Source organism: Mustela putorius, unplaced genomic scaffold, assembly GCF_011764305.1.
Source record: "Mustela putorius furo isolate JIRA1106 unplaced genomic scaffold, ASM1176430v1.1 tig00537227_pilon_pilon_pilon, whole genome shotgun sequence".
Classification (NCBI taxonomy): domain Eukaryota; kingdom Metazoa; phylum Chordata; class Mammalia; order Carnivora; family Mustelidae; genus Mustela; species Mustela putorius.
In genome coordinates this window covers 3,018,472-3,030,697 of record NW_025422368.1, presented here as the reverse complement: position 1 = coordinate 3,030,697, position 12,226 = coordinate 3,018,472, and the positions used below count along the sequence as shown (strand labels likewise).

The 12,226-nt window shown below is 51.3% G+C and overlaps 1 protein-coding gene across 2 annotated transcripts; it reads left to right on the top strand.

Annotated features, from left to right (window-relative positions):
• Positions 1-3,650: 3,650 nt before the first annotated feature.
• On the top strand, positions 3,651-7,477 carry KRT18 (keratin 18). Of its 2 annotated transcripts, XM_004774670.3 has the most exons (8): positions 3,651-3,861; positions 3,925-4,175; positions 4,938-5,020; positions 5,333-5,489; positions 6,060-6,224; positions 6,331-6,456; positions 6,774-6,997; positions 7,298-7,477. In XM_004774670.3, exons 1-8 carry the CDS (start codon positions 3,747-3,749, stop codon positions 7,416-7,418), a joined length of 1,242 nt encoding a protein of 413 aa, XP_004774727.1. In that variant the 5' UTR covers positions 3,651-3,746; the 3' UTR covers positions 7,419-7,477. The 2 variants fall into 2 exon arrangements, with proteins under 2 accessions (XP_004774727.1, XP_004774726.1); XM_004774669.3 differs by having other exon boundaries at positions 3,651-4,175.
• Positions 7,478-12,226: the final 4,749 nt, after the last annotated feature.

Here is a 12,226-nt window from a genome sequence, read left to right as displayed (position 1 = left end):
GGCCTGGGCCTTCAGAAACCATCCCTGACCCCACACTGGACAGGCAGTGCCAGGGCCTTCAAATGGGATAAAGACATCTCCAGAAAACTCCCAAAGTCTTGAGATACCGAGTTGCAGTGCTGCACCTACCCCAGCGGCAGCCCCCCAATCCTGCCTGCATCCACAGCCTATCTAGCCACACTTGCCAGTACCCTAGCCTCTCCTGGCTCCCCCTTTTCATTAATCGCTTAATTAAAATCTTTTACAGAGATCCCCTTACATGCCAGATGCAGGGCTGGGACAGAGGTGTCCCACTCTGCCCCACACTCCTTTCTCCAGGGTCCTCCACAGCTCTGCCCCCTAACTCCCTACCTCAGCAGCTCTGGGCCCTCTAGGCAGTGAAGGGAGTTGAGGGGAGCCTCCCAGGACACGCTCACTCTCACTCACCTTAACTGCCTCCACCTTCCCCACCACAGGGTCCTCTCCTTTCCTCCAACACACACTCACACCTGTGGGAAGTCCTTTCTGAACCACCTTTCAATCCTTCCAGAAGATGATGGACATCATCCCCTCCCTGTTTGGGCACTAGACCCTCCACCCTCACACCTCAGTTGCTATTCTTTTTTTTTTTTTTTTCCATTTTAAGATTTTATTTATTTGTCAGAGAGAGGGAGTGTATGGCAGGCAGAGGGTGAAACTGGCTCTCTGCCAAGCAAGGAGCCCACCACTGTTCTGAACACCTCCTTCCTCAGCGCCCAGCAGGAAATTTCCAGCCTAAATGATGAAGCAAAAACTAAAGGACTGCAGGGCCCCGTGACCCTCCCTCATCCCTAACCCCCACCATCTAGTTTCCCCTGGGCTGTCAGCTCCAACCCTCAGACAGAGAACGTGGGGAAGAGGAGGAAAGGGCTGACCTCCTTATCAGGGTCATCTCTGAGTTGACTCAGGAGTTAAAGCTGCCTCTCAGGTTCCCCACTCCCCCTCAGCAGGACACCAGACTGTGGGGTCTGAGTGGGGGCAGGGAACATTTCCCCTCTCTCAGGAACCCCCTCTGCTGGGTGTCTGTACTCTTAAAGCTTTCTGTCTTTAATCTGGAAGCCTCTCACCAGGCCAACTCCTGCTCCACATCTCCCAGGACCCATCTCTTAGACACCTATTCCTCCTTCCCCCTTGCTACCCCCTCCCCGGACTCCAGAGCCCCAGTGCCCCCCAGTGCTGGTGATCTGTGGCCCAAAACTCCTCCCTCACACCCCCAGCTCTCCCCAGGCTCTCCCACAGAGTGAAAAGGCCCTGAATCACAGAGCAGTCTGGATATGGTGGAAAAGGGCAGGCCGGTGCTAGAAGGCTGAGGTTGGTATTTGCCCGATGCTGCAAGAGGTCAGGAATGTGGCCATTGACATCAGCTATGGGAGATAAGAACCAGCTGGCAGCTCTCCCCCTCCGGCCCTAGACTGAGCCTCCACAGGCCTCAGAAGGTCCTGAGCAGTTGAAATGGGGTAGGGATCAGAGAAGCATCTGGGAAGGGGTTTGGTTAAGAATCCTGGGATCTGGGCCTGATCCCTGATGGAATTTAAAGTCCCCCAGAGGTCTAAAGTGACTTAGACCTCTTATCATTGAACCATCTTTACAATTAAATGGATCCCCCAACCTCTACTCTCCTGGATGTGTTAAAGACTTACTCTGCAGTCAGTAACTAGTATTTGTTCCATGAAAGAGTGATAACACTCACATCCACCATTCACCCAAGGAAACAGACTAGATAGGCTTTACTATTCTCTCTTTACAAGGAAAGAGACTGAAGTTCGGAGTGAAGTGACTTCCCCAAGTTCACACAGCTAGCCAAGAACCCAAATTGGCTGACTTGAGGCTTAACAAAAAGAGCAAAGGCAATAAGCACATGGCATGTGTAATCCACGTATCTTATTGTGCAATTCCACACCACATGACAATTCTGGAACCCAGCAAGGCGAACAACAGATGAAAGCAGGAGGAACCCCTTTGATGTGTTGGGTACCTCTATCTCCCTGAAACCTGCCATGCAAACTGAGCAGAGACTTATTTGTCTGCTGTTTTGCATGTCTTTGCCTTTTGGCTTCAGCAGGCCCTGATCCACCCCTAGCCAGCCCCCATGGAGCTCAGGAGGCTTCCCCCAGCAGAAGGCAGCAGGCCTGAGTGAATCCCGGGCCAAGTCCTCCTTCTGAGCGGTGCCTCCCCTCTGGCGGGTCCACTGGACCAGCTCTCTATCCCTTCCTCTCCCAGGCCTGCTCTCATGCCTGCCCCCATCTCTCTGGTTCAGCTGGCAGCTTGATAAGAATCAATAGGTCCACTCTGGAACAAAGAGCACAGACCAGTGTCTAAAGTCAGGCCCTGCTGGACAAACAAGCCGCTCATGGTGACAGACTGGAAGGCCCCGTCCCTCAGGATTCCCCCAGTTCATTCAACTGGGGGTGACCAGCAGCCTCAGAGGCGCAGGAAGCGATGTGACCTTTTTTTTACTTCCATCCTTTCTACCAACATCCTGATGTGAGCTTCCTGGAGGAGGGAGCTCCCTGGGGACCGGCTTGAGATCCAGAGAGCCTGCCAAGAGGATGCAGGGGAAGGAAGGGACGCAGGGGAAAGCGGGAACCTCCAGAAAAAATCCTAGTAAGGATGGGGCCAGGGCCGGCCAGAAGGGCTGAGTCTCAGCTGGAAGGTTTCTAGGCACCCTTGGCTATTGTCTTAGACTCTGCACCGTGTGGGACACGTCGTCGTGGTAGTCTGCGTAAGGGATTTCAGCCTGTGTTAGTCACTGCTGTTCTTCCCCATCACAACTCAAGCAGGGTCTGACACACAGTCGGTGACCGACAAGTAGCTGTTGAACTGTAAAGTGCTCAGAAAGTATTTGTTTCCCCCTCGGGTGTAGGTGAGGCTGACACACAGGTGTTTGGAAGGAAAGAGTATCCTCTATTGAAATCACAAAGGGTTCCCCTGAGGGCAGGCTTCCAGGGGAGAATCAGTGGAGGGGAGAAGCACAGGAGGGAGGGGGCTCAGAGAATCGCTTTGTTTTCAGGGGTCTGAACCTACTTGGTGCAAGAATCTGTGAGTGTTTGACAATACACATCTGTATGATGCGGGCGTGAGTGTGTGCTAGTGAACACGGGAACGTGGGTATGTCTGGCAACCAAGTGTGGTGGGGTTGGGTGTGTAAACCAGCAGATTCGAGATTAGGGTTGAGCTACTCTTCTCCGGCCCCAAACTTTTCTTCCCCGGGACTCCTGGGGCTCCAGGATCGCCCCCAAGATCCTCTCCCCAGGTGGGAATTTGGGCTGCCCCTTGAGGATAATTACAGAGATTCACACCCGAATTCACTCACTCACCTCCTAAAACCCCCAAATTCCAACCTGCCAGGACCTCCTCTACCTGGGGAAGGGGGGCATAACAACGTCATTTCCTGCCCCGAAACTACACATCAAGGGCCAACTCCACCTGCCGCCCTGATCGGTCCAGGTTATTCTCCCCCTTTCTGGGGGGTCGAGGGTGGCCTTGGCAGGAAGGTGCTGGGGGTGCTGGGGAAGGGACGCTGGGGAAGTGCGGGAACAGACAGCGGATTCCCGCCGCGGTCCACCTGTGGCTCAACCTTCTGCGAACGCGGGGACTTGGTGGCGGGGGCGGGGCCTGCCCGGGCAGGTCCCCACCCCTTCCCTCCGCGATAAAACTTCAGTCGCAGACCCGGCACGCTTCCTGGCCCGAGCCCGAGTCCTGGCCTCTCATCTTACTCTCCGAACAGCATGAGCTTCACCACCCACTCCACCTTCTCTTCCAACTATCGGTCCCTGGGCTCCATGCAGTCGCCCAGCCACCGGGTCCGGCCTGTCAGCAGCGCGGCCAGCGTCTATGCAGGCGCCGGAGGCTCAGGCTCCCGGATCTCCGTATCCCGCTCCACCAGCTTCCGGGGCGGTTGGGGGTCCGGGGGCCTGGCCACGGGGTTGACCGCCGGGATGGCCAGGGGTCTGGCCGGCATAGGGGGCATGCAGGGCGAGAAGGAGACCATGCAAGACCTGAATGACCGCCTGGCCTCCTACCTGGAGAGGGTGAGGAGCCTGGAGGCAGATAATCAGAGACTGGAGGTGAGAATCCGGGAACACCTGGAGAAGAAGGGACCCCAGGTCAGAGACTGGGGGCATTACTTCAAGACCATCGAGGAGCTGAGGTCTCAGGTAAGGGCCCCCGGGCCCCCAGCCTTGTTTGACCTTCCAGTTACCCACTCCCTGCCTCTTCCTCCCCCTCCCCCAAAGACAGGAATTTTGATAGGGTTCGGTGCCCTGACTCCTTCCCCTTTTCTATCTCCACCGCTCTCCCTATTCCACAGGGAGGGGTTTGGCGCGGCCTGCATTTCCATGCATACCCCTGGCCATAGGAACCCCTTAGGGCGGTGGCTGGGCATAGAAGGGCCCTTTCCTGGGAGATGGCGGAAAGGGGAGGGGGCAGGTTTTGCAGAGGAAGTCTGCATGAGAGGAGGTGTGACAAGGCCACATAAAGAGGACCTGGACACTCTGGCTTTTGGCCGAAGCAGGACAATTGGAGGGTTAAGCGGATGTGGCTAAGGCTGAGTCATCTGAAAGTAAACAGGAGGCCTACCTGTGGGAGGGGCCAATAGGGGGAACCGGGGGAGGTGAGCAGGTGCACTAGGAAAAAGATATGCCAGGAGAGGACTGGCTTACTTCAGGGCAGGTGGGCCAGCAGAGGCCCCCCAAAAAGGGCAGTGGGAGACCGGTGGGAACTCTGGAATTTGGGACTCCAGGAAAGGAGGGAACAGTGTGAGAGGGCACAGATGGTAGGGGATAGGCGGACAAGGACAGTAACCTCTAGCTATTGTGGGGGCTTGGAAGTTTTCACTCATACACATAACACCTTCCCACACTCAATGTCCTCCACCATTAATTTCCCGTTCATGGAGCCTTCTGCCTGCAATCCCCCAGATTTTTGCAAGTTCTGTGGACAATGCCCGCATCGTTCTGCAGATTGACAATGCTCGTCTTGCTGCTGATGACTTCAGAGTCAAGTAAGCCTGGGAGCGCTAGGGAGCCGACTGGTCTGTTCCTGGCTGGGTCGTTCAGGTGGGGGCTCACAGTGAGATCTTCAGCTGTGGTCAGAGCTGGGCAGATAAGAGTTAGGCTACAACAACTTATTCATTGATATTACCCAGTTTAAGAATATTGTCCCCCAAGTACTGAGAACGGTGCTCAGAAAATTACCACCTGATCCTGACTCTGGGTGCTGGTTTGCTGTGGCCCTGGGGGCGCTCTTAGGCGGCATGGGCTGAGAAGGTTCCAGATCAGAGATGAGGCCCCTCTGATTACTTCTACTCCCACAGGTATGAGACGGAACTGGCCATGCGCCAGTCCGTGGAGAGTGACATCCACGGGCTCCGCAAGGTCATCGATGACACCAATGTCACTAGGCTGCAGCTGGAGACAGAGATTGAGGCTCTCAAGGAGGAGTTGCTCTTTATGAAGAAGAACCATGAGGAGGCAAGCAGGGGCCACTGGTCAGGCCAGGGACTAGGAGGTCAAACAAGTCTGGGGGGGGGGCACAGACAGGAAGGACAGGCCACCTGCAACTTGCAGGGACCGTTAGAACTACAAGCCTGGGCTCTTCCTAACCAGACTGCTGCCCTATTCAGTGGGTCACCTGAAATGCAGCATGATGAGGTCAAGAGGACATGGGTGAGAGTGTGAGGAGAGGACAAAAGATAGAAGCAGCCAGCACCTCGTGTAAGGGCTGACGGAGGAGTGAGAGTGGGTGGATCTGGCTGGGCTTCCTGGAAGAACGCACAAGGAGCAAGTTTGTGGAGCACGGATAGACGGAGGGTCAGAGCCAAGTGAGGAGAGAGAAACCACCTCTGGGTGGTAGACTGGGGCAGGGGTGGGCGGCATTTTATTCACCTGGAGTAGAAAACTCAGAACTGGCATTGCCCAGAGTACAAAACCAAGAGTCTCCTCCATTGCTCTCTCGGGCTGATCCCCAGACTTCCTGCGAGGAGGAACCTTGTCAGAGCTCTGACCCTGAGTCTCCCCTCACTCTGATCTTCTCTCCTTCAGGAAGTAAAGGGTCTACAGAACCAAATTGCCAACTCTGGGTTGACCGTGGAGTTGGATGCCCCCAAGTCTCAGGACCTCAGCAAGATCATGGCAGACATCCGGGCCCAGTATGATGAGCTGGCTCGGAAGAACCGAGAGGAGCTGGACAAATACTGGTCCCAGCAGGTACACGAGGGGAAGGGATGGGAGCCAGGCGAGGCACAGAGGCCCGAGGCGGTGGTGGGGAGGCCGAAAGAGAAGAAAGGTCCTGAGGACTCTACCTACCCTGCAGATTGAGGAAAGCACCACAGTGATCACCACACAGACCTCAGAGATAGGAGAGGCTGAGATGACCCTCACGGAGCTGAGACGTACCGCCCAGTCCTTGGAGATCAACCTGGATTCGATGAGAAACCTGGTGAGAGCCCTCACTTCACCTGCTCCTACTGCTCTTGGCCCTGACCTCTGTCGGCCTCAGACCCAATCCTGTCTCGGCCCAGATCCCACCCCTTCCATCCTAAGTCACGTGCTCCGAAAGCGTGGTTTCTCTTTGCACTTTCCACTGCTCCTACCCACGACCCTAGTATCTGGCATACCCTAAGTATTCCAAGAAGTTTCCAAGAGTGAAGGGATGAGCCATCCGGGATTTGGACTGCTCTGCTGAAACTCACAGAGGCTCTGCCTCCACTCCATCTTGAGGCTCACTTGATCCTCCTCCCTGTGCCCCCACCACAGAAGGCCAGCTTAGAGAACAGCCTCAGGGAGGTCGAAACCCGCTACGCCATGCAGATGGAGCAGCTCAACGGGGTCCTGCTGCACCTGGAGTCTGAACTGTCCCAGACCCGGGCAGAGGGGCAGCGCCAGGCCCAGGAGTATGAAGCCCTGTTGAATGTCAAGGTCAAGCTGGAGGCTGAGATCGCTACCTACCGTCGCCTGCTGGAAGATGGGGAGGACTTCAAGTAAGTGGGGCCCTTCTCCCACCCTCACAAGCTGGAGTGGAGATACACTTCTCCACAAAAGCATCTTTGGTAAGCCCCACCTTGTGCCTGTTCATCTGTATCCACTGAGCACTGGGCGGGAGCTCTGTTCAGGCTCCTACATCTCCCAAGGGAGTAACAGTGGCAGGGGCTCCCCCCTCTAGGTAGAAGAAGCCACCGAGTCTTGCCCCAACCATACGGTTTTTTTTTTCCTCCCCTTCCCTCGACTCCTTGCTATTCTGACCAGCTATTTATAACTGGGGCTTGGTCTTCTGTTAACAGTCTCAGTGACGCCCTGGACAGCAGCAGCTCCATGCAAACCATCCAGAAAACCACTACCCGCAAGATTGTGGACGGCAAGGTCGTGTCTGAGACCAATGACACCAAAGTTCTGAGGCGTTGAGGGAGCAGAAGCAGGGTACACTTTGGGGAGCAGGAGGCCAATAAAAAGTTCGAAGGTCACTTCGTGTCTCCCTTGACTGTTTTCATGCTGTATATAGATGCTCTGACCCATGAGTCCTCCCTCTGATCAGGTAGAAATCATATAGGGGATGGCATATAGGGGGAGGGGAGTTCGGCCAGAGGAAAGGTCTGTGTTCTCTTCTGAGAACTCACCTTCTCAGAAAGAGGAGGGTACTGTTGATGAGAATTTGTCTTTTCAGATTAAAAAAGGGATAAGTAACATGCACAAAATCTAAAAAGAAAGAAGGAAATAAAATTAAATATTTCCCACGTACTCCAACCACTGTCAAATAGTTTCTTAAACTGGACAGACACGAACACATTTCATTTTATTCTCTATCTGTAGGGTCACACCATTCTACAAGCTCAAGTTCCCAAACCCTTCTTTCTTTACCTCACAGAGTGTCCTGGGCACCTTTCTCAATCACTATACGTACACCTGCCTCATTTTTTTCACCCATTTGAGTGGACTCTTCTTCTATCTCCATTTGGAATCCATACGCATAATCCATTTTCCAGAAGGAAGCTCTAAGTCCAACAGTGAAGTGGAAAGCTCAGAACTGTGGTAATTATACCGTCCATCACCTCTCCTATTTTGCTAACAATTTTAATGACTTTTTTCCTACCCATCTTGCAGCCAAATGTCTAGATCACATAAATCTTCTCTTAACTTGCAGCAAAGAGGAATCACCACACTCCAACAACAGCTTCAGCTGTGCCATGTCTAGTCATGGTCAACAAACCAATGTGAGAAACGATGTCCAGGTCTTTCTTGGCCTTTGTCTTAATAATTAGTCCTCCATCTGGTTTGAGTGATATCATAGAACATATGACATCATTTTACCTAAAACTTACTGCATCTGTATAGGGATGCCATTGGGATCCTTTTTAGAAGGATCCTCAGAATGATTTTCTCTCAGGTGTCAGCAATAAAAACTTTTATTTGGTAGTGAAGGGCTGTTATATTTAATCCATACATCGTACATCCCATTCTTGTTAACAGCTGCCGATACTATAGCATGTGGAGTACAAATTTACCTAACCCAGGTCTTTTCGTGATGAATATCTTGGTGTCCAGTAGTTTGGTTTTTGCAAAAAGAAGTTGTGATGAGAAAGAAAGAAAGAAAGAAAGAAAGAAGTTGTGATGAATGTTAACTAATATGCTGTTAATATCTGTAACTAATATGCACTAATACGTGAGCAGATCTATAGAACAGATTCGTAGATATGGTATGCTGGGCTACCCTATTAACAAATATTTAAGAAGTACCTACTTTATGCCAGGCCCTAGGCTAGGGCACTGAATATCTGTGTGGTAGACAAAGTGAGTATTGCCCCTACCTTGTCAAGCTCACAGCCTAATGGTTAAAAGTGTGTGCACTTTGGGGGCACCTGTTGGCTCAGTCAGTGAAGCATGTGACTCTTGATCTTAGGGTTGTCCGAGGCCCATGTCCGTGTAGAGATTACCTAAAAAAATAAAATCTAAGGAGAAAAAAGTGTATTTTTAATCCATTCCCTCAACAAATACTTACTGAATACCTACTATGTACCAGCCACTCTTCCAGGAACTAGAGACATATCACTGAACGAATAAGACAAAATCACTATCCTCATGAAGTTTACATTCTGGTGACGGAAACAGATAAATAAACATAACATAATGTGCTAGCAGGTGATAAGTGTCCTGGGCCTGGGAAGAGCCCCCCAGGAAGGTCATAGCAGGGAGAATTCAGGAAGGGAAAAGGTGATGCCTGAAGATCCCAGGATAATGAATCTTCCATCAAAATGAAAAACAGTGGGGCGCCTGGGTGGCTCAGTGGGTTAAGCCGCTGCCTTTGGCTCAGATCATGATCTCAGGGTCCTGGGATCGAGTCCCGCATCGGGCTCTCTGCTCAGCAGGGAGCCTGCTTCCCTCTCTCTCTGCCTGCCTCTCCATCTACTTGTGATTTCTCTCTGTCAAATAAATACATAAAATCTTTAAAAAAAAAAAAAATGAAAAACAGGGGCACCTGGGTGGCTCAGTCGGTTAAGGGTCTCCTTTCAACTCAGGTCATGATCTCAGGGTCCTGGGATCAAGCCCTGCATCAGGCTCCCTGCTCAGTGGGGAGCCGGTTTCTCCCTCTTCCTCTGCCTATTACTTTCCCTGCTTGTTCTCTCTTTCTCTCTGTCTCTGACAAATAAATAAAATCTTAAAAAAAAAAAAAAAAAGACTGTGAACAAACAAACCAAAACAAAATGAAAAACAGTTTTTAGCTAAAATACAGCGTGTTGAGTCTCCAATCTCTAAAACAATGGGTTCCTTGGTGGACAAAAGCTAAAGATACCCCTGCTTGAGGTGCTCTGCCTATGGGAGGTCCCGAGGACAGTGCGGCCTGGATGCTGGTGGGAAGCCCCCTGGAAGGACAGGCCAGAAGTCTTCAGCACCATAGGGCCCTGACAGGCTGCGAAGGGAGCAGAGTCGGGCAGCTTCCTGGAGCTTCTGTGAGTAGGGACCCTGGCTGTCTCTGGGCTCCTGGGTGCTACTATTCAGAGGAAAACATCCTAGCTGAGAACATGGAGCGCTGGTGAAGGGCTTCTCACCCTTCTGAAGCCTACCTTCCCTGAATAACCGCCAGCAGTTACCTGTCTCACCTCTAGATCCCCGGTGTCTCTCTGGCCCCTACTCTTCCCACACCCTCCTCCCCACTCTGTGTTGAGTGTAGAGTCCACAGGAGACAAAGATTGGGGACCAAGTGGTTGAGTTTTACCTTCTGAAATCTGTTTATTTAACTTTTTTTTTTTTTAAGATTTTATTTGAGGTGGGGCACCAGGGTGGCTCAGTGAGTTAAGCCTCTGCCTAAGGCTCGGGTCATGATCTCAGGGTCCTGGGATCGAGCCCCGTATCAGGCTTTCTACTTAGTGGGGAGCCTGCTTCCCCCTCTCTCTCTGCCTGCCTCTCTGCCTACTAGTGATCTCTCTCTCTCTCTCTCTCTCTCTGTATCAAATAAATAAAATCTTAAAAAAAAATAAAAATAAAAGATTTTATTTGAGAGAGAGAGAGATAGCCGGAAAGCATGAGCAGGAGCAGTGGAAAGGGAGAATCAAGGAGCCGATGCAAGACTGCAAGACTCCATCCCAGGACCCTGAAGCCATGACCCAAGCCAAAGGCAGACCCTGAACTGACTGAGCCATCCAGGTGCCCCAAGAGATCTGTTTAGGAAAGCAATGAAGTAGTTTTCTTACCCATGCATGTCCCTATTTTCCAGATGTGTAAGCGTGATACTAAATGTGCTTGCTCTGACCACACCGAAGCCCCAGAGCTGATGAGGGCCCTGCCCGCCCTCCGCAAAGACTTGCATGGGGTCCTCCCTGTAATTTAGTCAAGAGAGGTGCAACCTTCCTAGGGCCCCTAAAACGGAGAGACAGATGGCCAAGTAGCCAGATGCTGGCTGCCAAGTGACCTGGGGTGCAGACCTGCAGGAGGCTAAAGCAGAAAGTCCCTTGGCAGATCCCAAGCCACACTTGAGGCTGATTCAAGCCAACCAGAGGGTAACCCAAAACGGTGCACCTGACATGACTACCCCTCCCATGGGACAATGTCTCACAGTTCCCAGGGCGCTAATGCATTTGATCCCCATTACAATCCTGTGAGCTATGCAGGGCAAAGGGTGTTACTGGCTCTCACTCAGAGAAGAAAGCGCTGAGGTTTCCAGCTATCATGTGACCTGCTGGAGGCCACAGAGCTAGAAGCTTAAAGCACAAAAACCACAACTCCCAATTCCCAGCCCCAAGATCTTTCTTCCATGTATTAAAACTTAACCCAGGGGTTCTCAATCTTGGTCATGATTCCCATCACCGGAGGCATTTTACCAACAACACCATGCCCCCTGGCAAGTGTTAACATTTGATTTTGGTAATTCCAACTGTCAGGCAAAGGGGAGACTCAGATCCCAGCTATACCCAGGGTCAGCACCATGACCTTCCCTCCTGATGCAGGCCCACATGTGTCTGTTTTAAATTGCATGTGCCTGGGAAAACTCAAGGCCTCTCGGGCAAACCTCCTCATCTCCCATTTGGGAAGGTGATCTCATGAGGGACAGCCCATCCTGTCCCCTGAGTGCCAAAGGGGAAAATGAGCAATTCCAAGGTGATAACATAGAATCATCTGTTTCATCTCATCCATCCTCTGTCTAGGTACAATCCAGCCCAGATACTAAATTAACAAATGCTTATGGAAGGCACAGAAAGACAGGTATCATACAGTGAAATTTGGGGTTTTCTTTTTTAAGACAAAAACAGCTAATAGATAGATAGATAAAATATATATTCATATGTATATATACTTCTTTTTTTTAAAGATTTTTATTTATTTATTGGACAGAGAGATCACAAGTAGGCAGAGAGGCAGGCAGAGAGAGAGAGGAGGAAGCAGGCTCCCCACTGAGCAGAGAGCCCGATGCAGGGCTCCATCCCAGGACCCTGGGATCATGACCTGAGTCGAAGGCAGAGGCTTTAACCCACTGAGGCACCCAGATGCCCCATATGTATATATACTTCTATCTGCAAAACTCTCTGGAAGAATACATAAGATATTTAAATTAATGATTAACTCAGAGAAATTAGTGTAGGGAGAAACAAAAGTGGAAGGGAGATTTACTTTCCATTGTGTATCCTTTGTACTTTTTGGGTCATATATTACTATTACAAATACTAAAAGAAATTTTCTTTGTTAGTTTTATAATGGTACAGGAACGTACAGCTTTACACAGA

Excerpts from the sequence above, each read along its gene's own strand:
- KRT18 (XM_004774669.3), top strand. The coding sequence starts at position 3,747 with ATGAGCTTCACCACCCACTCCACCTTCTCTTCCAACTATCGGTCCCTG. Across the intron at positions 5,021-5,332 it reads GCTGATGACTTCAGAGTCAA|GTATGAGACGGAACTGGCCA; the intron begins GTAAGCCTGGGA and ends CTACTCCCACAG. Across the intron at positions 6,457-6,773 it reads TGGATTCGATGAGAAACCTG|AAGGCCAGCTTAGAGAACAG; the intron begins GTGAGAGCCCTC and ends CCCCCACCACAG.